Source organism: Hakea prostrata, chromosome 1, assembly GCF_041222555.1.
Source record: "Hakea prostrata isolate BN-2017 chromosome 1, UWA_Hpros_2, whole genome shotgun sequence".
Lineage (NCBI taxonomy): Eukaryota > Viridiplantae > Streptophyta > Magnoliopsida > Proteales > Proteaceae > Hakea > Hakea prostrata.
This window is the reverse complement of record NC_142600.1, coordinates 55,320,272-55,344,415: the sequence shown is the minus strand read 5'-3', so window position 1 is coordinate 55,344,415 and position 24,144 is coordinate 55,320,272. Positions and strand designations below refer to the sequence as shown.

Sequence of the window (24,144 nt, the reverse complement as noted above, 5' to 3'; positions counted from 1 at the left end):
TGCAAACGTGCACTTTCCTTCTCTCGTTTCTTCCAACTTCTTCGAGTTCTCGCACCACTTGAGCATAGCTCACTATAGGCTGGACTGTGAGGTAAGCTTTAATGGCGGGCGCAGTCCTTTGAAGAACTTCTTCGCTTTGGCGAGATCGACCTTCAGAGAATCTGGAGCAAAGAAATGAAGCTCCTCAAACTTCTGTTGGTACTCCAACACAGACAAAGATCCTTGTGAGAACCATAAACTCAGGCTCCTTCGCATCTTTCACCGCCTCGGGGAAATAATTCAAGCAAAAAGCCTCCTTGAACAACTCCCAAGTTACAACTCCTGCATGCAAACCTTCCAAAACAGGCCGAGTGGAGGTCCACCATGCATCAGCTTCTTGCTGCAACTTCTGTTCCACAAACAGAATCTTCTGAGCTTCCGAGCATTGTAGATTTCGGAAAGCCTTCTCCAACTCACGAAGCCACTTGTTAGGAAACAAGGGGTCCTTGGTAACTCCAGTGAAAGTGGGTACTTGCATCTTCAGAAAACTCTCCATCAGGCGAGTATGATGAGTTCCAGCTAAACCTCCCGCATTCAGTACTGCGGCATGAGGATTCACATTAGCACCAGTTCGAGTCTCATTGTGCGAGTCATGAAACCCACCAACATCTGGTTGAACTGAGCTGCTTGCTGCTGCATCATATTGCCCATAATATTGGCAATATCACGGAAGCTTCCAACATTCGGGGCACCGGGTATCTCATGGGTACCCTGATCAACGTTAGGTATCTCACCACCTCCATGAGGTATTTCACCACCTCTCTGAAGTATTTCACCACCTCCTTGACCACTGGATTCACCACGCCCACTTCTCAGAGTAACCATTCTGCAAAACTGAGAACATCAAAATACCGAATCTCGAAGTTTCAACATAAACCACAAGTCCAAATGATTTGAAAACCTAAATCATGCTTAAATATATCCATATAGTCATCAAACAATAATCCATAAGGCAAAAATCACATTTTCCAAAAGTTCAACAGCGAAAGAGGTCTTTGTGACCATTGGTCGAGTGATTGGTCGACTGACCCAGTCGACCAATGAGTCGACCAATCAAGACAGAATGCGAAAATTCGCATTATAAGCCTCATTTCCACATTCAAACTTCATTTTATCCTCTTTCAAAGGTGAGAGAGCTCTAGGGAAAGTCTCCAAAGGTTCTTACAAGTGTTCTTGAGGTGTTTTGGTGCTTCAACAACAACACTTCAACACACAACCAACACAAACAAGGTAAATCTTTCATTCTTTCCTCCATTTTCATCTTCTCATGCTTGCATTTCCATCAAAACCATGCTTTGCTTGTATCCAATGCTAGAAATCATGCTTAGGAATGCTTAGAAGCATATTCCTTAGGTTTCAAACACAATGCCATGCATAGACAACAAGTTCTAACATATTGGTGTTCATCTCGCAACGTTTTCATACCGAAATTGTTATCTTTAGAAAATTTTCGTTTTCTCACAAACCGCTTGAAATTTCCGCACGAAATCAAATGCTACATGCTCAAGATGATATTGTAGATAGGTCCATAAAATTTGATTTAACCAATTTCAATTTTTCAAAAATCCAATTTTGACCTAAATTGCAAAATCCCCAAATTTTCCTTCTTGCTGAATTTTTCGCTTTAATTCAAGTTTTCGATCGATTTTCTTCAAACAAACTTCATAGACATGAAATTCCAAGTATTGCGCACATGCTAGTATGTTCAAATCAAATTTTCCCCAAATTTGAAATTTTCCGAAAAATTACGAAAATACCCTTTTGGCTCAAATCTTAAAGTAGCACTAACTGGAAATGTCTCTTGTCTCTTTCACAGATACACACTATGCAGAGGGGAGGGCGAGGACAAGGTAGAGGTCGTGGTCGCATTGTAGGGGCACTTAGGGGCAGAGGTCGGGTTCCTTCGAGCCTAGACGGAGGTTCGGAGACCGGACATGTTCGACACACCTCAGGCCGAGTTTTTGTACGAGGCCTACTTCAGTTACTGTAACATCGAGTTGGGACGTCTACTTCACCTATGCCAGCTCAGAGTCTTTAGGATTCGGCAGAGATTTGACACGTTGCAGTGGACTCATCTCTTCACCGAGGATCCGCCGGTATCCCGGAGCTAGTGAGGTTGTTCTTCAAGCAACCTTACCTACACGGAGGAGGCTCGAGGTCAAGGACATCCACTTAGACTTGTCCTAAGGAGCAAGGTCTTCCGGACTCGGATTCGCTTTTCCACCCGAGCAGCACCGGCTGAGATCTTGCGGGTTCCTTACTATCCACAAGCGGTGTGTGGATACCTGCGCAGGAGCAGATTTGGACAGCTATCTAATGCCGTATGAGCTACGCGAGATATGCTCTACACTATGGGATAGTCGTCGATGCTTCACTCCGTGGACCAGCGGACGGATGACGGATTCTGCACAGATTATCGGTCGCATAGTCGGCCGAAACATTATGCCGAAGGCCGGACATCACCATCGGGTCACGGTGATGGAGGCCTTAGTCATCTACCGCATCTACATGGGCTTCGAGATCGATCCCTCCTACATCATTCAGCAGGTCATGCTTTGGACTTGGTTCTCGCGGCCTAGCATGCGGAACCTTTGCTATGGGAGGCTACCGACCTTGATCTTCGAGCATTTCGAGGTGAGTTTCGAGGATACACCGGTGGACACCGGTTCACGGGGATACGTCATCGGGACTCGGACCATTCGTCGGATGAGACTGCAGCAGCTCGAGAGATCTCCTGGTCCGGAGGGTGAGGATGATGAGGAGTCGGAGGATGAGGATCAGGAGTCAGAGGATGGAGAAGAGGATATCGGTCCTGATAGTGATGATCAGGCCGGAGACGATACAAAGATGCACGAGGCTGAGCCAGTGCATCATGAGTTTCCTTCATCACACTTCGAGGCGGTGGCCCTTCTCATGCGGTTCCCGAGAGACTTCAGATCTTGGGGCACGAGATGAGATCGATGACTTCCATGCTAGAGAGGATGGAGGTCGGACAGAGCAGATGTATGAGAGGATGGAGTCACGACGGGATAGGATAGAGCATCGGGTGACTCGGCTAGCGGAGGAATTCGGAGCATACGAGAGATCGGAGAAGATCACCTAGATAGACTGTACCCTAGGATTTTCATTTATGCATTTCGGATGTAATCGTTGTAAAAGCTTTTGAAATTAATGAAGTTCATTTTGTTTCACTTAATTATTGTATATTATGCACCTTTCTTTTATTTGCATTAGTGACATTTGTTTAAGTATAATTATGGTATGTTATTCGGAAATGTTCGTTATGCTTCATAGGTTAAGTTTCTAATCCAAGTGTTCTATTATTCACTTCTAAGAGTAGAGGAGTCATTTCGGATCAATGACTCAAGAATGTTCGATTATTGTCTTTTGTGGTTAGGATTTCCTCGAACCTTGGGCTCTGATACCAATCTGTCACATCCTCCCAGCCGGTACCCTATCTGGCATACCCGAGAGTGTGATCCACAGCCCGAAGATCAGGTATCGAGTAATCAACCTCCCACATAAACAATAACATAATCATGAACAATAATAATAAAAGTGCGAAAGATAAACCATAGATCCAAATAAGAAAAGGATGAATCATATATAAATCGAGTACTAGATATAATCAGAGTGTCTAAATCAGATAAGTAAAGTGAGGCGAAATCCCACTCTACAACCAGCGGAAAAGTAGTTCTAAAAGAGAATAAGCAAGATAGAATCTAATCCCAATAGCAGGTACAATAGGTAACTAAATTGTTCTCAATCTTATAGACAATATCCCTATAAGTATAAATCTCATAAACAGCACAAGGGCGCTTCCACTCTATGGCCGGACTAAGCATCGTACGGAGCATAACCACTCGTGGGATCTTCAGTGTAATTGTCGTAACCGCAATCACCTTCCTGGAGATATGCCTCTTCTCCTTGCGCTTCTTCATACAGGCCGTCATGATATTCAGAACCTGTAGAATAGTCTAACAAACATTGTACAATAAAGGAATGAGTTTCAAAGAAATTCAGTAAGGCAGTTAAATCCATAATAACATAAATGGCAGGATTTCAGAACAAACATAAATGCAATATGGTATGAGACAAACAATGAATGTATGAATCTAACTCTATGTATGCTGGTCTCTATTGGCAGACATGCTTTAAGTCATAGCACCGTACTTCTTTAGGAAAGTCTCATTCACTCATCATCAGTTGGTAATGGGTCCTTCATCCCTCGGGATATTCCATGGGTGGGTGGTATAGGTCACCACTCTCTTACATCACCATTGGTCTAAGTACCGGCGCATGTCATGGTTAAAGCCTAGCCAAATGCAAGTCTTCTACTCAGTTACATCAAGTCAGATCCAGATACGTCCATTCCTCGCCCCTGGCGATCCTTTCCGGTATCCTTCACACTAGAGTCCTCATAGTCCCTGACTACGGACTCATCAACCCTATTGGTTATCCACATATGGTAAACGGGAAGCTCTCACGTTCTCTCACGGGTTGGTTACCGGTCTTGAGTGCCCGTGAGCCCAAGTCTATCCATATGCAACCCTACCAATAAATGGCCCCCACAATGTGATTCTTGTCCTCTCACGGGTTGGTTACCGGTCTTGAGCGCCCATGAATCCCCATTGCTACCACGGGTTGTTCGGTCCCAATACCCCTCCGATTAGGGTCTGACATAACAGGACATCCTAGCCAAACACTACTAGACAGTCCTAAATATGTCATCCAACAGTTTAGGAAGGTGTCCAAAGGGCATCTCTGGAAACATCCCATAATATTCCCGTAGTAGTCCTAGGACAGAAGTGTCAAAAGGACACCTCTCCTTTCCAAACCATACTTAAGCATACACAAGCATCAATTCATAACATCACATATATGGTAACTTCATATATGGAAAGAAATCAATAATTACAATCAACTTGTGTATAACTGGTAAGTAAATCATACATGAGTCAATTTAATATAAACAAGTAATGTTACTGATATCAAGACAGTACCACAGTAGTATAACATTATAAGAATCTAATTAAAGAAATAAATTAACAAGATTCAAATATAGAAACTAAGATATGCAATTTATGTTGTTAAAGAAGTAACCATCCTTACCTTTTATAACTTGCAAAGGAATCCTAAGAAATCAAGTAAGATCTTGACAAACTTGAGAAGAAGGTCCTAAACAAGTGTATACAACATATTAGGAAAGATCCCTAACAGAAAAGATACCAAAACATCCAAAACAGACCAATTCTGGAGTTGCTGTACTCATTGGTCGATTGGATTGGTCTCTCGCCCGATCGACCAATCAGTCGACCAATGCGACGATAAGGCCTATAAAATCAGAGTTTTAAGATATAAAATCCGAATTTGGTGGTTCAAAAGGGTACTAATCAAGGGGTAAACTACATTAGTAGTATCCTAACATATAGGGGATCTCAAAACACTAATCAAATCAAGTCATCAAGATACAAATTAGGAAACAAAAAGTTACCATAATTAGATCAATCATGGTTCTTGAAGAATTCAAGATAGAAATCATAGACAAGAACAATAGGAGAATGAATCATTGATTCAGATAAAGATATCATGGAAGGCATACTTAGATCTTCAAGAAAATAGACCTAAGAGCATAAATCTAAACAAGGAAACAAAACCTACCATATATGTAACTATCATGATTCATGAAGAAAACATGGTATGGTAGAAGAGAAACAACTAGAGATTGATAGATCATGGATCATGAAAAGAAAACACAGCAATTGACTACTAACATGATCAATATAGTAGATCTAAGGAGATCAGAATTCAAATCAAAAGATAAACAAAGACAAGATCATGATTTGATCATGATTCCTTCAAAAGCTTGCAATGATCATGGTTAAGATCATTGCATTAGCCATTAATCCTTAGGAAGATCATGAGAGACAAGTCCAGAGATGTTTGCAACAGAGAATGCAGCATCTCCTCTACTGTCTCAACTCAAAAAGGAAAGAAAAACAGAGATGGAGGAGAAGAAGAGAGTGTAGACATACCTTTGATGCAAAAGGAAGAGTTTTGACGAAGATCCGTCAAGAAAAACACCAAGGATGCAAGGGAGATGACTTGCAGAGGTCTTTGGTTCGTTCTAAAGAGTTTGGAGGCAGAAAATACGAAGTAGACTCGAGATTGGACTTAAATAGAGCAAGCAAGACCTAATTGCCAAAGACAGCACCCATTGGTCGAGTGGATTGGTCGACTGGTCCAGTCGACCAATCAGTTCAGCAACTCCTAAACAGGGAATTGAAGACCCAGATCAAATCCAATCCTAAAGGGGTTTTGCACACATATCAAGTGACTTACCTAATAGGTAGAAATGCCTTCAAACCATGATATAGAGCACTCCAAGTCCATCAACTAATCCGATCTTCATCAAGATTCAGTTTCCATAAATAGAACATCATCATCAACTCTCATGGATTCAAAGCCAGACACCAAGTCCTCCACTGGGATGGCCCAAAGCTGACTTCTTACTTTACTTCGGGTCACTGGACCTACAAATAACAAGGTTTCCGGGTCAAGGTTAGGGCTGGGTTTTACAGCAACAACTTTGGTCGATGGTCTTGGTCGATGGTATCGACCAAAAGGATCGACCAAAATTGTCCTCGGGGCAGAATAGTGGATTTTGGGGATTTTGGTCCGAGATGAGTCTTTCGGTGTTCGGATCAATCTGAAACTTGGAGGCATACTTAACAACAGTAGTAGGACACTATAAATCAAGGAATTAACCCAATCCAATGGTCTAATTAAAAAGCCCCAATTTGAGCTATCAAGTTCAAGTGATAAACATCATGGCATGAGTTGGAATTGATTGCATTGATGAGGAATAGCATGCAATAGTTAGAGGAACTAATAGAAATTCGATTGGAATCATATGGCAATGTTAAACATGAACATAATACACTCTATAGCTCAGTTTGATATCAAATGGTATGATGTTAATAGGTAAATCATGGAATACATATGCTAGGCATGAGATATAAGCATAGCATCAATGAATAGCTAAGGAAATCATGGATTGAGCATGAGTAGGCACTTGGAGTGGTGGTTGCAAGGTTGTAGCACCATTCCAAATGTCTCATCAGCAAGGTGACAATAGAAAAGAGTAGAAAATGGTAGGGTAGAGAGTGGAATGAGGAGTCATACCTTAGTGTGGAAGATGAAGACAAGAATCAATGATAAACTAAGTGTCTTTGATGAGATACCCTTCACACTAACCAAGGAGCTGCTTTGGGAAGCTCTCCCCACGTTCTCAGGTGAGAAAAATGATTGCAAAAGGCTCAAGGCTCGAGGTCATATTAAATAGAAAATGAATATTTCATGGAATCATTAACTTGGCAGACTGGGATATTTTGGTCGATGGTCCTTGGTCGATGGTATCGACCAAAAGGATTGACCAAAATATTTTCAGCAGAAAAATTAAGGTTTAGAACAGCAACTTCAAGTAGGGATTTGAAAGGCTATACAAGGTCAAATTGAGTGAGGTTTTCTTCCACAATTCAATCAAGAAGTCTAGTTTCGGGGAATACCTTCGGATTGTGCACAGGAGGTCATTTGGTACATCAACCATATTAATCTTCTCCGATGCGCAGACTTTCCTTAAACACTGACAATGCATTTAAGCAAGGGGTATCATTGTCAATGTCCATGGGCTCGGTCTCCGAATCATGATCATCAATTAGAATGGTCCATAAATCTCTTCTTCCACCGCTTCGGGTCTTCGGACCTGAATACAACAGTGGATCCAGGTCAGGGTCAAGGTTAGAATAGGGCTGGATATTACATGCAATCTATGTAGTTAAGGAAATAACTGTCCTTACCTTCTAACTCGCAAAAGAACTTAGAGAATCAAGTAAGACCTTGACTAAACCTGAGAAAAGAGTCTTAAACAAGTGTATACTATGAGTTAGGAAAGATACATAGAAGGAAAGATCACAATTCAATCAAAACAGACCAAGAATGGGGTTGCTGTACCCATTGGTCGATCGATTGGTCTATCGCCTGATCGACCAACGAGAGACAGTAGCCTTCAAAAATCAGAATTTTTAGAATATGAATCTGAATTTGGTGGTTCAAAAGGGTACAAAATAAGGGGGAAACTTTAATGGAAACATCTAAGTCTATAGAGGACAACAAACCATTAATCGAATCAAGTTTCCAGGTTAGAATCCAGGAACCAGAAAGTTAACCTAATTAGGTCAAACATAGATCATGAAGGGAAAAATATAGTATGATCAAGGGTAAGGAACTAAAGATTAATAGGTTACAATTCTAGTAAAGAAAACAAAGTGAGAGTCTTCTAACATGATCAAAATAGGGGTTTTTGATTTTACCCAAGAAATTAAGGTTTCACCCTTTTTGGCTCCCATGAAAAGGTTGAGAGTTCCGGATGACAGGAGGTAAATTGTTAGTCAAAAATAACAAGAAAAATCATTCAATGATAAAGTTTAGGTTCATATAAATTTTACCCAGGAGGTTTCCCTCTCATGGGGGATTGCCAAAGGTTCTCCAGATGACCACACAAGGTTAGGGTTTCAAGGGTTAGGGTTTCCAGGATTCAACTGGCAAGGGTTGAGATCATGATGATGATCATAGATCTCAAGGAACATGATGAGATCATGGAATAGATGGTTGCAAGAATGCAGCATCATCTTCCTGATCTCAATCAAGAACAGATTCAAGAAAAGAAAATCAGAGATAAAGAGGAAAGAGATCATACACATACCTTTGATGCAGGAGGATGAAGATTGCTTGAGTTCTTGCGAGATATCAACCAAGGATGCAAGGGAATCGATTAGAATAGGGTTCTAACTCGTTCCAAAGGCTTAGGAGGCAGATGAGGCGGAGTATTCCCGAGATTAGACTTAAATAGAGTAGCCACGATTTAAATTTCAAAAACAGAATCAATTGGTTGATTGATTGGTCGACTGGTCCAGTCGACCAATGAGTCGACCAATCAGAACAGCAACTTCAAAACAGAGAATTGAAGGCTCAGATCAAGTTCAAACATCAAGGGGTTTTGCACACACCTAAAGTGACATACCTAGTAGGTAGAAATGCCTTCGAACCAATATAGAGAGCACTCCAAGTCCATCAACTAATGCAATCTTCATCAAGGTACAGTTTCCATAAAAGGGACACTGACATCCACACTCAAGGATTCCACTCCAGCCATCAAGTCTTCTACTGAAATGGCCCAAAGCTGACTTCTTGCCTTACTTTGGGTTACTGGACCTACAAACAACGGGGTTTCCGGGTCAGGGTTAGGGCTGGGTTTCACACATAGCCTATGTGTTTATGGAGATAACCATCCTTACCTTAATCGAGTCGAAACTAATCCCAAAGATCACTTAGAATAGCCCAAAAGTCAGTGTTTGTACCCTAGACAACACACAAGTAACATCAAAGAAGAAAGCAATCGAATCGGAGGTCAAACGGATCAATTCGGCCGAGTACAGGGGTGTTACCATCTCTTGGTTGACTGGCTTGGTCGATTGTCAGTCGACCAAGCAATCGATCAAGACTTGTTAACCAGGGGCAGAAAAGAAGACTTGGTCCGAAACTGACCTTCCGGTGCTCTGATCGACACAAAATTTGGAGGGCATGTTTATAACAGTAAGAGGATACTACACACTAATTCTCATGATGATCCAACGGTTCAATCAAAAATGCCCAAATCGAAATCTTAGGTTCTATATGATACTTAACAAGAATTAGATTGGAATTGATAGAAGTTGTAAAGGATGATGGGAATCAATCAAATGAGTGTTAAGAATCAAGTTAGAATCTTAATTTCATTATAGTCTAAGCTTAACATGCATCTACATATCAGATTTGAATCAAAATAGGTTAAATTGAATAGAATCAAAGTGATGGAGTGCAATTAATCTCATTTGAATCATAACATAGCATGAGTGGGGAAGGATCAAGGAATTGAAAGGGGGAAACTCATGGTTAAGTGTTTGCAAGGTTGCAGCACTTCAGCCATGGTTTCAAGATCATCAATTGATAGAAAATGAATAGATTAGAAGAAGAATAGAAGAAATCATACCTTGAGTTGATGATTAAGGTGCAACACAAATGATTGGAGTCAAAGATCTTCAAAAACACCAAGAAAAGCCCAAGAGAGTGTCCAACCTCGTTCTCTGGAGTGCCAAAGCTTAATTTAGGTCCTCATTCACAAGTTCCAAAAAGGTAGGGGCAAAATGGGAAGTGATTTAGTGAATATTAGAATTCCATTACTCTTGGTCGACTGGCTGGTTGACTGTCAGTCGACCAAGCAGTCGACCAAGCCATGACAGCAACTTCAGGAGTGGATTCGAGAGGCTATACAAGGTCAAATCGAGTGTGGTTTTCTCCTACAAGTCCATCAAGAAGTCTAGTTTCCAGAAATAGCTTCGGATCAAGAATAGGAGCTCGTTAGGTACTTCAAATAATTCAATCTTCATTGATGCGCAGGCAGGATTGGCCAAACATAGCTCAGCAACTTCGGACAGGGATTTGGAGGGTTATATGGGGTCAAATTTAGTGGGGTTTTCTCCTACGAGTCCATCAAGAAGTCTAGTTTCGGGAAATACCTTCGTATCGGGCACGGGAGTTCATTAGGTCCATCAACTAAGCTCACCTTCTTTAGGCTGCAAATTCAAAACTAACACTAACAATGCTCTCAAGTGAGGGGCATCATCGACAATGTCCAAGGGCTTGAGCTCCAACACCAAATCATTAATCAAAAGGGTCCACAAGTCTCTATTTCCCCCACTTCGGGTCAAACACCATGTCTTCCATAAAGAGGGCCCGGCCCACAAGGACAACTTCCATCATTTCGGGACATGGATCTACACTAAGGAAAAGGTCGGACATAACCTCCTAAGGCTTCCAAAGATAAAAACACAGAAATCACGGTCTAACATCAAGGTCTAATATTAAACAAGTCTTTCTTCACCCAAAATAAATAGGGTGCCCCGGGCTAGGTTTGGGCTGGATTTCACACATAGGGTTATGGAATGAAGTCTAATAGCGGTAGCCAGTCCGTGAGGATTCTCATTCCTAGGTTGCGAAGGATACTGAACCGAGTTGGTTGGTGCCATAGGGGATATATCTAGACTTCATGTAGACATGTTACCTGTATGACCTTGCATTGGATTAGAAACCTCGACATGCGACAGTACTCATTACCAATGGTTGTGGTGAGAGAGTGTTAACTTAACCCCAACCATGGTTTGAGAGCCAGGTGTGGACCTTCCATTTTACCCAGGATCCCTACAGAGGTAACCAGTCCTTGCCGAATCAGAGTGACTAGACTTACTCAGAGGAGGGCTGGTGTATATCTTAAAGCATGTCAGTTGTTAGAGACTTGCATAGTTAGAATCATAGTATCATTCATACTTATTTCGATGGGAATTGTAATTGTTCTTACTGAGTTCTCCAGAACTCACTCCTTTATTTGTATATGTTTTACTAGCCTGCGCAGATGGAGGAAATGTGTCGGAAGATGGATTGGTTTTCTATGAAGGAACCTTCCCGTATGAAGAGGATGTGGCACCGACAATGGGAAATGGAGATAGCCTGTGCGGGAGCTTCTGCGAGTGCATGGAATGCACTTATCGCACCCATTGATGGACAGAGACGACAATTTGCCAAGCAGTTCGCTCAACGAATGGAGAAGAACTAGAGGACCCCTTTTCTAGAGATTCATGAAAAACATTACTTAGCTTTAGAAAAGGAAACTGGAAAGAAAATAATTTAACTCTTTTGATTGTTTCCGCTGAAATCGTATTCATTTTGATTTATTATTCTTTCATTGATTATTTTTATTGGAGTATTTGGACTCCTGTAATCCTTTAATTCATTAATTAAACTATTATTGCTCTTGATTGTCTTTATTTGTATTTATTATTGTTGATAGACTAAAACTGCGGATCCTGTGACGGATCACTCTCACGGGTTGTCGGGCGGGTAACAGAGACCGGCGGGTGGGGTGTGACAAATACCCCTTCCATTAGGACTTCCCTATCCAAAGTGCGTATTCTCTCAAGCTGGTTATCTTAAGCTTGTTGATGATCAGACTCATAAAATTACAATTGTCGATTACCTTGACAACCATAAGCATAAAATGTTATGGGATGTCTATGTTCGTTGGTTAGAGGAGAGGATGTTACAGGCATAGTACTGCTCAGCTCACAGGATGGATCCACTATTGGCACTCCTTTTAGCACTAAGTTGTATTTTTCTTTTATTGTCAACTATTTTGAAATTAAAAATTATATATTGAATGTTATGTGCTTAAGTAGTTAAGTTTATAATATACTTTTCGGACAACTCTACATTGATGTTATGTTCATTGAATGACATATCTACATTGATTTTTTTTAGTAAAATACAACCAATGTGTTCTTTATACTCTAATTAACTTAAATACAAAATTTCACCCCAAAATACTCTTTAAAACCTGTTAAAACTTGATGTTGTAACTTGCACGGAAAAATCCTCGATTTCTTCAAAAATTTTCAAGTTTCCACCTAAATTTCTCATTTTCACCCGATTGAAACTTGAATTTCCCTCAAATTTTTTTAGCATGCGCCAAACCATAACAACAATCTCAAGAGGTCAGACTCACATACAACAATCTCAAGAGGTCAGACTCACATTTAAATCAACCGGTCCCTCCAAGGAAGAAAAACAAAGACAACCAATAGTCCTTATACGCAGTGGGCCCACCCAATTCTAATTTCTCTTTTAATTTTTCCCCCGAAGACTTTTTTTTTTTTTTTTTTTTTGGGTTCAAACTCCGAAGACTTTTTATAGCTCATGTGCCCATACTCAATCTGTCCACTACCCATATGTAAAGCCTCGAAAATCGACGGCCTAGATCAACCACCGGTCGTTTGCTTCGTGACCAAGAAAATGACTTCCACTAGAAAGACATTAGTGGGACCCAGCAGCTATCATTGTTCAATAAACAGGACCAACGTGTGTAAAACCCTAGTTGCGACAGGTGTACGAACCGCAGATGGCAAAACTCACCACCGGCAAAAGCCCATACCAGATCCAGAACCACCACCGGTTTAGGGTTTCGCCGCCACCTCCGCCTCCGACTTTCAGGGGAGAAAATTGGAAACTAAACAATCAAAGCCCCACTTCTCTTCTCACACTTTCATTAAACGCCAATCTCAGATCCAGACCTTATAGAATGAAAATTAAAAGTTCAAAAAGCGTAAAGAAAAGCAGAAAAAAACCCCAAATAGAATATCGAGAATTAATAATAAGACCTGGATTCCTAGATGCTTCTCCCTTTACTTTTCCTCAAAGTTGGGAAATTGTGGGAACGAGAAATGGAAGCAAAAACAGAAGCAGAAGCTCTCATTGATCATATTCCAGGAGAACTTTTATACACATTTACAGAACATTTAAACACAAAATTGCAATATAAACTCTCAAAAAATGGGGTTTTTTCCCTTCCTCCTCTCTGGAATCTGGGTTCCCTGTTCTTACATTAAAAGCCGTAGATACTATCTTCAGTTAATTTATTACTATGGTTTTGATATTTTGCCTCAGGATTTTGTTTCTGCAATTTCAAGCAGCAGCAACGGCTCCTGTTCTTAAAGGGTAATTCTGGGCTTTGTTTGGAGTGGAAGAAGACTTTTTCTGATCCTTCCTCACGGCTTTCTTCATAGAAGCTGAGAGATTCCAGTTCTTCTCTATAGCTTCATCTATCTCTATCTGTTCTTGTCTGCACTCTTCGCTACAGAAAGGAATATCTCCTCTGTGAACATAGAAACCCGTAACACCAATCAATCTTATAGCCACATCAACAATCCAAAATCCAAAAGCAAATTTAACAAATTAAGCTGAACAAAAAGTTTATTAAGTGGGTATAGTTGTAAGGCTCTGAATTCTAACCTGTACATGTAGATGTCTCTGTTGCCACCCAGTGGTTTTCTGCAGAGGTGACAGGCTTCAAGGAAATGGGGTTGATGATGATGGTGCTCCTCAAATCTATTAATATCATAAAATCTCGGAGATCTTGGAGAAGAAAGAACTCTGTAACTACCCCTTCTAATTGAAGCACTGAGGCAAGATGATTTCATCAGCAGGGGTAGACCACGATGATGATTCCCTGAAAACCCAGCTTCCATATCTGCAAGAGAAGCCAGACCATCGTCTTCCTCAATGAAAGTGGGTCTTCTAGTGTTGCTCTCCATTAATTTCTAACAGACCTCTCGGCTACAGAAGCAGGTAAGCAGATTCCTGGAGAACTGAAATCCCAAAAGCCAGAAGGAGACAGATGTGAAAGAGGGTTGTGAAGAGCGATTATAAAGGAAGCTCTTGAGTGGTGTGTGAGAGAGAGAGCCTAGGTTCCCAAATCACCAGTTTAACAAACCACGGCAGGTTTCTGGAATACTTCCTATGGAATCCATTGGCTACAATACCAGTTTGCTTCACTTCAGTCAATACTTAAACGCAACGTCATTATCTAATTACTCTTCTCTTTTAATTAAATTACTGAAATGCCATTTTCAGCTTGCTTTTACGTCAACAATGGTATACTTGTAATTCTCTCCAGATCGAAGGTGTAAATTAAAATAAAAAGAATCTGAATCGAACGCTCTAGACGCCTCCATTCGCTGTATGGCCCACCATTTACGAGTTACGAGTCTTACAACCTACCAGCACATGCCCCATAGCCAACGGCACTAGCCAGCAACCGGGAACCGGCACCAACCGGCCCCACCCACCCTGAATTGTACGGGCAGAATTTGCTTGCCCCGGTTAGGCGGTAACTTTATGTCGTCATCGCGTCTTTACTTTATGCAGGACCCTTTTGTCGTTTTCTTCTCATTAAACAATCAGTTTTATGAGCGACTGGGTCCCACATCCCAAAACCACCAAAATAGGCGATGGGCCCCGGCCCCACAAACACTCATGTTTAACTATCGTTTATGCTCTCTCCTCCCCAGACATTTGTTTCCTCACCCACAGCCCATGAGCGTAAAGACCGGGCAGCACGCCAGGGCTGCCCGTGCTGCCCAACTGTACATCACCACACGTGTATCCTCGTTGCCTCCACCAGCGTAACACCTAATTTGACGTGGTACAAAACCGTGGCATCCAACGGCACGGATGATCTGATTTCTCGTTCGAAGTTCCCGGAGAAATAGCTCCATTCTCAAGAATCCGGATCATCACCCCGTCAGGTGTCAATTGTGTACCGAAACCGTTTAACCGTACCGAACCGTGCCGTCTAAAACCGCACCGTACCGTACAGTTCAAAATTCGGTATGATACTTACTGAAACCGAATTTCTTGGGTACAGTTCCGGTTTTAGGTATTCATACCGTCGGTACGTACCGAAACCATTCCGAATTGGTACCGTATTAAATTAAGGGATATAAATTGTAATTTTACAATTAAAACACTTTACCTTTACCCTATCTCTATTTCTCTATTTAAATTTTTTGTTTCATCATTCACTCCTCTTCTTAGATTATTTATTTTGTCTTTATTAATTAGATTTACTTGCTTTATCTATGTTACTTTCAAATTCTATGGATTGGTTGATCACAATTCCATTATGATCTTAATGAATTAATAACAAAAGTGGCATAAGTTCATTCGTACCAAAATTATACTGTACTATATACCGTATTTAAACCGTTTTTCCGTACTGATTTAATACCAAAATCGTACCGAACCGTTTTTGTAAATACCGAAATGTATCGTACCGTTTAAATTCGGTACGGTTCTGGTTTTCAGTATTCAAAGTTGGTACCATACTAAAACTGTACCGATTGACACCCTTACCGTCGGAGCACTCTGTGCTCCCCGATGGTTTTTCCACCACAAAATTGGTGGGCTCCACAGCTGAAAAATATTAAAAAAAAAAAAAAAAAAAAACTCCCATCACCCACCCCTGGCCCCCTGTATTATGGAGTGGAAAAGCCGTCGTTTGTGCTCCCCCGCGGGGTCGCAGATCCGGACTCCATTCTCAAACCCCTCCACACATTTATTAAATGATTTCCAGAATTTGTATTTTTCTATTTTTTTATTAAATAATATTATTTATTTTATATTTTAAAATTTTATTATTAGTGTCTAAACATTGAGGATTGTTATTCACCTTTTTTTTTTGGGTTAATCTAACCATGAATTACTTAACTTAATAGTTATATATTAATTGGTTTTAAAGATTTATCACGGCTAAAGAAAATGACCAATTCCGTTTATTTCAAAATAAACTATTTATTAAATTCTTTCACGTACTAGGGTAGGCTGTTCAATTCGAGTCCAGTAAATAGGGTTTTGGCTTGATTTTAATGCCCGTAAGTGCATATTAAAATTTTAAACGTATCGTTTGTCATGCATTGAGGATTTAAAAAAAAATTACCGCCAAAGAAAATTTCTTAAAAACAGAGATCCTTAAAGCGAAAAGATTCAATAATTAGTTTTAAAAAATAATGGTTAATAAAGCGACTATTTCTATATGTTTATTGATATTATAAATAATATTGATAGGAAGTTTACAGCTTTCACAGAGATAAACTAAAATGTGTAATAAAAGATATCAACCATCTAAGCATGCCATCTTGGTGATTTGTACTTTCATATTAATTGAAAATTACAGCTACCTCAATACACAATATTGACAATCAATTTTTCATTCTATGCACATTCTATCATGGATAATATAAATTAAAATCATAAAAGGATGAGCATTAATTCATTTACTTAAGTGATCTTGACAACGATGAATCTAGACACAGTAAGTGTCTCTTTACGTTCCATTTTCATTGATTTGCCTTATGTACTTTTTAGATTATTTCTACACTTCCAAATCGATGAACCATAGTGATAGAGGTTCATGATTAGCTTATTTCTTTGGAGAATTCGCAGAGTAAAGGAGAATATATATATTTCCAGTCATCTATTTGATATTCCATCCCTCTATTTATAATGTTTTTTCCTCAACCCTAATTTTTTAATTAAAGTTTTACTTAGATTCAAATAAGTGAAGGAAAACAATATCAGAGTCTTGATTAGATTCAACTAAATGGAGGGGTAGTCATCCTGGACTACATAACCGCATTACCGCCACCTATGACACAAATTGTAGTGGGACTCACCCACTAAAATTAACATCTCCCGTTCGCCACAAGGTGGAGGAGTTATCCAAATGCTCTCATCAACTCTGATCCTTTTAATGCTGAAATAAAATGTGTGACCTAAGAGATGTATTTAAGGTATGATTGTTATATCAAGTTTCCATCTAACCAACATAGCACATCACTCGAAATTATCTCATTATACCATAAACAATTCAATTATACCTAGTTCCACACTCTCGATCCCTCATAGTGAGCAATGTAAGCTATCATCATTTGATGTACTCATGACTTTGTCAAATGACAAGTCGTCCAGGCAATGAGTCACATCACTGTTGGGTATAGAATGAAAAGTTTCTCCATAGCCCTCATGCCATTTGGATTATCCCCAACTGCTTTTCCCAGTCTTGTCCTACAAGATCGCATCATCCTTGATCCTAAGGAACAAGCTAAAATAACATCATTGGGTGTTCTCTTCGTGGCATAGTCTAAGGTGAAGGGTATAAGTAAGATCAACAAAATGTGATCCTGATGGTTCAGACAGTGACCAAGCAAGGATCCATTCAATCACTCTCATCATCGGTCGACTTCAGTATATGCAACAAATATGCATGCTATGGCGTAACTCCCACTGATATGGGCATGTCATAAGAGAAAGAAAAAGAAAAAAAAATGTCATACGAATCTCGGTTCAGTCGCTACCTAAAGCGCCTAACCTGATCCTTTTATAATTAGTTGTCCAACAACTAATTATAAAAGATTCACATTCGGCTTCATTTCAGGTAACATGGAAATGTGATGTCTCCATGTTCGACCAGGGATGTCTCATCTTATTCCATACTAAGGTGCCCCTCATTGGTTTGAAAGCCCCCAAAGCCTTACAAAGATATAGGCTCATTTTGCTCGCTATCTACAAACGTCAAGGTTAATTACCCATGTGAGTGGGTCAATTCAATACGTGGTGATATCTTTATAAAAATAAATGTGTACATACAATATCACTCTAAATATGTTCAATATAAGTGTCCAATTAAAAAGATATATATTTCATCCTCTTCAATCCCAAGTTCCTTATATGAACATGAAAAATCTAGCAATGAGCTTCATCAAGAGGTTTAGCCAACTTATTGTCAGTGGAGATATAAATTAGGACTATTTCATATTTGTGCAACTATATCGTGAATGTATTGGTATCAAACATGTTCGGTCGTCCTATAGAATTTTAGGATGTCATGTTAGCGCTGCTATGCTTCCTTAATGCATGAGTATAGCATCGGTCATGTGAAATCCCCCAGATTTCTACCCCTTTAACCCGTGGTTTTAAGACCGAGAACTTGGGCCTTGATTCGGCGACAATTGTGGACCATTCAATTCAAGCCTGAAGGATTGGAAATTAAACAAATGTTGGTAGATGACCCTTATAATGTCACTTAAACTCTCTTAGAGTTTAAGTGAAGAGAGAAGATTAGTCTCGATAGTGTAAAAAGGGTAATTTTGGAATATCTGTAGGTCAGTGATGGAGAATCCGATTGACATAAATGAGATATCAAATCAAAGATCGTCGAAAGACCTTTCCAACGAGCCAAAGATCATCAAAATCAGAGTTCGGTTGGAGGTCCAACCATGAGCCAGAAGTTTGAGCCGTTTAGGTGAACCAACCCCCACCCTATTTTCTATTTAGGGGCAAAATTGGAAATTCGGATTTTAAAACCCTATTTATGTTTTATCTCATCCGTAAACGCATTTTTGGAGGTTAGAAAGAGGCGGAGGCTTTGGAGAAAAGGATAAACGAAATAGAGGAGCGATTTCCATTCTTCCGAAGGTGTCTGTGATCTGAATCTTTGCAAAATTGTTACGAAAGGTTAGTTTTCTTTAAATGCTTCTCTTACTCACAATTTTGTGAGTATTTTCTCTCCTTTCCTTTTAAGGAATCTTGAAAGGGAAGGTTGTTAGGTATTGCTTTCCTTTATTGTATTAATGTCCCTTCCTAGTTTGTGGGAGTGATATCTTTTCTCTTCTATTGAGGGATCTGTGAAATGGAATAATGATAGGTACCCTAGATGCTTATATTTTCTTATATTAATGTTTCCCTTGAGTTTGGGAGTATTGGTTTATCTCCTTGCAAAAGATTTTAGAATTTTGATTCTCTAGGTCACCCACGGGTGATTTATGAGAGCCAAATTTGGGGCATTTTGATTTTGGTCAAATTTAATAAAATTGAAGGTACCCGTAGGATCCTTTTGTTTCCAATTAGATTTTCCCAAAGTTTTGTTTCATTATAAACTTCGAGTTGGTGGCAAATTAGTGACCATTCACTAGTGAGGTTGAGAAGTACCCTTTTTAACCTAGTTTTCAGATTTGGGTTTTTGTGGGAAGATTTTAAGATATCATTTGAAACCCAAATTGGCTCTAATTTGTGATAATTATTTCTTTTGCATGAATAGGTTAATATATCTTTAATCACTAATTTGTGAGAAGGAATTATTGATCATTGGAGGAAGAATAAAGTAAAAGGTGAGGAATATACTTAACTTTATATTACATGTGTAATGATGTCAGTTACTTTTCATTATTGATATCTTGTATTGCTTTAGTATTATCTTGTGGTTATTTTATGTCTTTTGTTAAATATGAATTGCTATGATTTATGTTTATTATTACTTATGATGTTGCTCCTTGCTTTGAAATCTATTATTGTTGTTATGAAATGGAATATGATTGTATGAGAGGAGAAATATTATTATTTCTTCTACCTTGTATTTTCTACTAGGGTTGTGGGTTCACCCATTGCCCTAGTGATATTATATGATTGCTTATATTGTGGTTGGGAATGGGGAATGTCCTTTGGGCATTTCTGCCATAAGATACCAAAGGAGGCGGTATGGGACGCATTCCTATGGTGCCCTTGGCTCTTTCCCGATTACTGATTTACATATTTAGGGCATGTCTAGAAGTGTTTGGTTAGGTGACCTCATGAGTACTACTACCCTTTCGGCAGGGGTATTGAAGCCGGTTAACCCGTGATGTTAGTGGCTGGGTCCTGTATGTCAAGCAGGCCCACTATCATCATAGAGAGGTAGGGTTGCATATAATAGATAAGGGCTCATGGACGCTCAAGACCGGTGAAATGACCCGTGAGAGGACATGGAGATCATCCTGTCCATTATATGTGGATGACCACTGGGTTAATGAATGGGGTCCAACAGATGCCTCCATTGAGGATTCCATTCATAGGTGGGAAGGTATTGAACCAACAGAGCACTAGGCGTGAGGGGAAATATCCGGACCATATGTAGTACGAGACCATATGACTTTGCATTGGGCCTAAGATTATCCTTGACACGCGCCAGATCTTATACCAATGGTGATGTGAGAGAGTGGTGACCTAATCCCCAACCATGGCTTGACAAGACTTTACACAACAACCGCGGAGAACCCAACAGACGTGCTTGAGTGCCGTGAGGGAAGAGTGATGAGACCGCCCAAAGAAGACTGGTGTAAGACTTAATGCGTGTCTACCATAGAGACTTCATGATAGAGTTAGGAGCATAATCATTCACATATCATATCATTGTCATTAATTACATTATTGATATTCATGTTATATGTGTGGTGTGGAATCTTGAGAATGAATGTGTGATATGATGTTAAGTTGACCTCACTGAGTTCTGTTGAACTCATTCCTTTTATATGTCTTTTTTTCTATTAGATTATGCTGCAGGTTATGAGGACTTCTTCCAAATGGAGGATGCGTTACCAGTATGTCTTCTTGAAGGAGTGACCGAAGAAGAAGTGGACGCACATGGAGCTTCATGCCAGTATCAAGACTGTTCTTTTGGATTGGATTCCATTAGAGAACAAGTTTAGTTTATTTTTCCGCTGCGAATAAAACTACTCTCTTTTCTTTTCAAAACTCTGATGTTATACCTTTTATTTTGAAGTAATGGATGACTGTAACCATTATTTCTATTTTGATAATTTATTACTTGAACTTGATTTATTCTTGTCCATTTAATTATGCTATATCATGTTTTGTATGGATTTGTCACTGAACCTAGATCTTGCGGTGTATCACCCCCACGGGCATTCGGGTATGACCGGATCCGGCTGGGTGGGGTGTGACAGGTCAAGCGACCATTATTATGTAAAATGACATCATAAATCAATGTTGATTAGCAACTTACTCTAACTCCACCAAAGATAGGGCATTGTGGGTTTGTTTCTTGTCACATCAAGCAACAACCCTATCTCTCAAAAGTAAATCCTAATGTGGACTTACACGATATCTTTTATTGGCAAAAATACTTTTAACCTCTCAGTCTCAAATGTGAACCACTGTAGGCGAGCCTGAGGTCTTTAGCCTTATTAATTTGTCTTCTATAGCCCTATTAATTTGTTTGAGAATTATATTTATTGTTCATCAATGGCCTACCTGAAATGCTCTGTAATGAATAATATCCCAATTGCATAGTATATTCCTGCATTTGTGCATATCATCACGTGCATCATACTGCATATTGCATTGGATACTTTGGACATATAGTTTCTTTCTCTCTTCATTAATATTAGAGCATGGGTTTAGGCTTAAACAACATACCTTGTCCATTGGAGTGCCTGTGGGTTTCAAGTTGTTCATATGGAATAGTTTAAATGATTTTCCTTATTAAGTTTGATAAGGCCTACTATACTAAGAAATTTCCTAATACATTCCCTCACCAACTTCAGGCACAACACAAAGTTGGCCCCATCCATGTCTTTCATCTCAAGAAAATATAGGACAACCACTTCTTAGTGGCGAAAAAAAATCTCTAATATATAGGATATTGTCAACTTAATTGGATAAAGAAATATTCCTTTACTTAATAGAGGTGATAGAATGATTAAACTTCATGCATCACCACCTAGACAATTGCTTAAGGTCAAAGAATAAATGAACAAGACAACATGCTTTGCGTTCTTATTCCTTGACTATAAAACTCATTAGTCGAACCATAAAGGATTCATTGTCTAGTTCTCCTCTGAGGAAAAAATTATGAATGTCTGACTGGTAGATTTCCATGTCTAATTTTGTGACAAGCATGAGACGAAACCATAATGGAGAATGTCTCTCATCTTTGTAGCCTAACGACAATCTATCCCCTCTCTTTAGGCATTTTCCTATGCCATTAACCATGCACTAGAAGACGAATCTCAACTTCTATAGATGCTTATTTCATTTCCTTATCTTAAAGGGAGTGTTGCTGCACAATCTTGTTCGTCCCTTCAGCCGGTTGAACCTGCAAGAATGAGCTCAATCGTGGAGGTCGAGTTTTCACCTTCGACGATCTAGTTAGGAATTTGACTAAGGAAGACAAGAAAGTAATGAACAATAAGAATACGAATAGTGATAGTTCTATTCAGCGTACCTTTCTCTCATGCTCCCTAACCTTTTTATAGGTTTTCTACGTATGAGTTTGTCTCGAACTAAAACATTACTTGGACTGAAATACGAACTTTAGTGATTGAGTCCTACTCAAATATGAGTTATTGAGTCCCAATCGAATACTTTGTCTTCGGTTATCAATCTACTAGGATTCACTTTGTTATCCTGCCTTTATGCTTGTATAACCGACCTTGACTTGGTCTGTTCGACCTGGGTGTATCCGAACTGGTTCGACCTGGGTTTATCCGATCTGGTCCGACCTGGTTCGAGCCATTTTATTTATTATATATTATAAGCCCCCCAGTCTCTGAAGTCAGAGCTTCATGTTGTTCAGATTTTAGAGATTTAATGACTGAACAAGTACTTGGTGTGGAGCATTTGAGATCTATCTTGTAGATATCATTACTGACGTCACCTGACAAGATGTCGTCTCGTGAAGCGGGAAATGATGACGCATGACTTTTGGAGGCTCCACCTATTTTGACACATGGCCTTGTATTTATGGCATTTCATCATCATTTTTGAATTTCAAAAGTCGTGAATATTAACCATTTTTCCCTATTTATCTTATCCTTTTGATCGGAATCTTTTCAAGGATAAGATATTAGGTCTTTTCCTGATCGTTGGATGGAGATGTATCGGGAGTCGTTGGATCAAAAGTTTTTTCATATTCTTCCCTTCTCCTCCTTTAGATCTGGATCTTATATAAAGTATAAAAGCCCCTTTTTTCCTCTTTCATTTCACTCCATTGTTTTGTCTGAGTTGCTGGTTCGTGAAGAGGGTGAACAAGTCTTGCCACGTCTTTTGCTCCTCCTATCTTTGTGGAAGCTTCTCTTGCTGATTCCTTCCATCAGTAAGTTCATTTTTTCCTTCTGATGTTGTTTATGGTTTTTATTTTTGATTTCGTGCTAAATTCTGAGATTGCTTTGTATTTTTCTCTTTCTTGGCTCTGTTCGTTTTTTCTTTTGTTTCTGTAATGGTGTCTTTAGTTCTTTTGTTTCGAACATGGGTCGTAAGTCCGTAGCTTCTAAACCCCCTAGGTCTTCTTCTACTAGTCAGCCCTCTTCTGATAGTAGGGGTAGTAGGGTTCCTTCTTCTGCGTATAGTGATACGGAGAGTGATACCTCTGTGGATCCGACCTTGTCTCCTGGAGTTCGTCCAAACTTTCTTAGTGATGCTGAATTAACTTCCTTTAAGTATTCGTAATTGGTTTGGTACGAACAGGAGATGGTGGCTAAGGAGCCTTTCTCCCTCAGCTTTATCTCTTGAGAGAAGTCGTCCTAGGACTTCCGATCACATAGATTTCGACCCTAGTACTTTGGGTCCCAGTTTTTATCCTTCCGAGCTGATTGAGGACGATTTAGGGGTTATCCGAGCTCAATACGCTATTCCTGATAGCTTTGTACTTAGAATCCCTTCTCTTTATGAACGTTCATGGGCTCACCGACCTTCTCCTGGTGAGTTTGCAGTGTATGAAGATGCCTTTGTGAGTGGCTTTAGACTTCCCGTGCACTCAATCTTTGCAGATATTTTGAATCGCTTTGG

The 24,144-nt window shown here is 39.7% G+C and overlaps 1 protein-coding gene across 1 annotated transcript; it reads right to left on the bottom strand.

Annotated features, from left to right (window-relative positions):
• Positions 1 to 12,859: 12,859 nt before the first annotated feature.
• LOC149029157 (FCS-Like Zinc finger 2-like) lies at positions 12,860 to 14,490 on the bottom strand. The gene is made up of 2 exons (XM_089150067.1): positions 13,978 to 14,490; positions 12,860 to 13,840 (listed from the first exon to the last, which is right to left on the bottom strand). The coding sequence occupies exons 1-2, from the start codon at positions 14,277 to 14,279 to the stop codon at positions 13,651 to 13,653; spliced, it is 492 nt and encodes a 163-aa protein (XP_089006193.1). The 5' UTR covers positions 14,280 to 14,490; the 3' UTR covers positions 12,860 to 13,650.
• Positions 14,491 to 24,144: the final 9,654 nt, after the last annotated feature.

Excerpts from the sequence above, each read along its gene's own strand:
- LOC149029157 (XM_089150067.1), bottom strand. The coding sequence starts at position 14,279 with ATGGAGAGCAACACTAGAAGACCCACTTTCATTGAGGAAGACGATGGT. Across the intron at positions 13,841-13,977 it reads AGAGACATCTACATGTACAG|AGGAGATATTCCTTTCTGTA; the intron begins GTTAGAATTCAG and ends CTATGTTCACAG.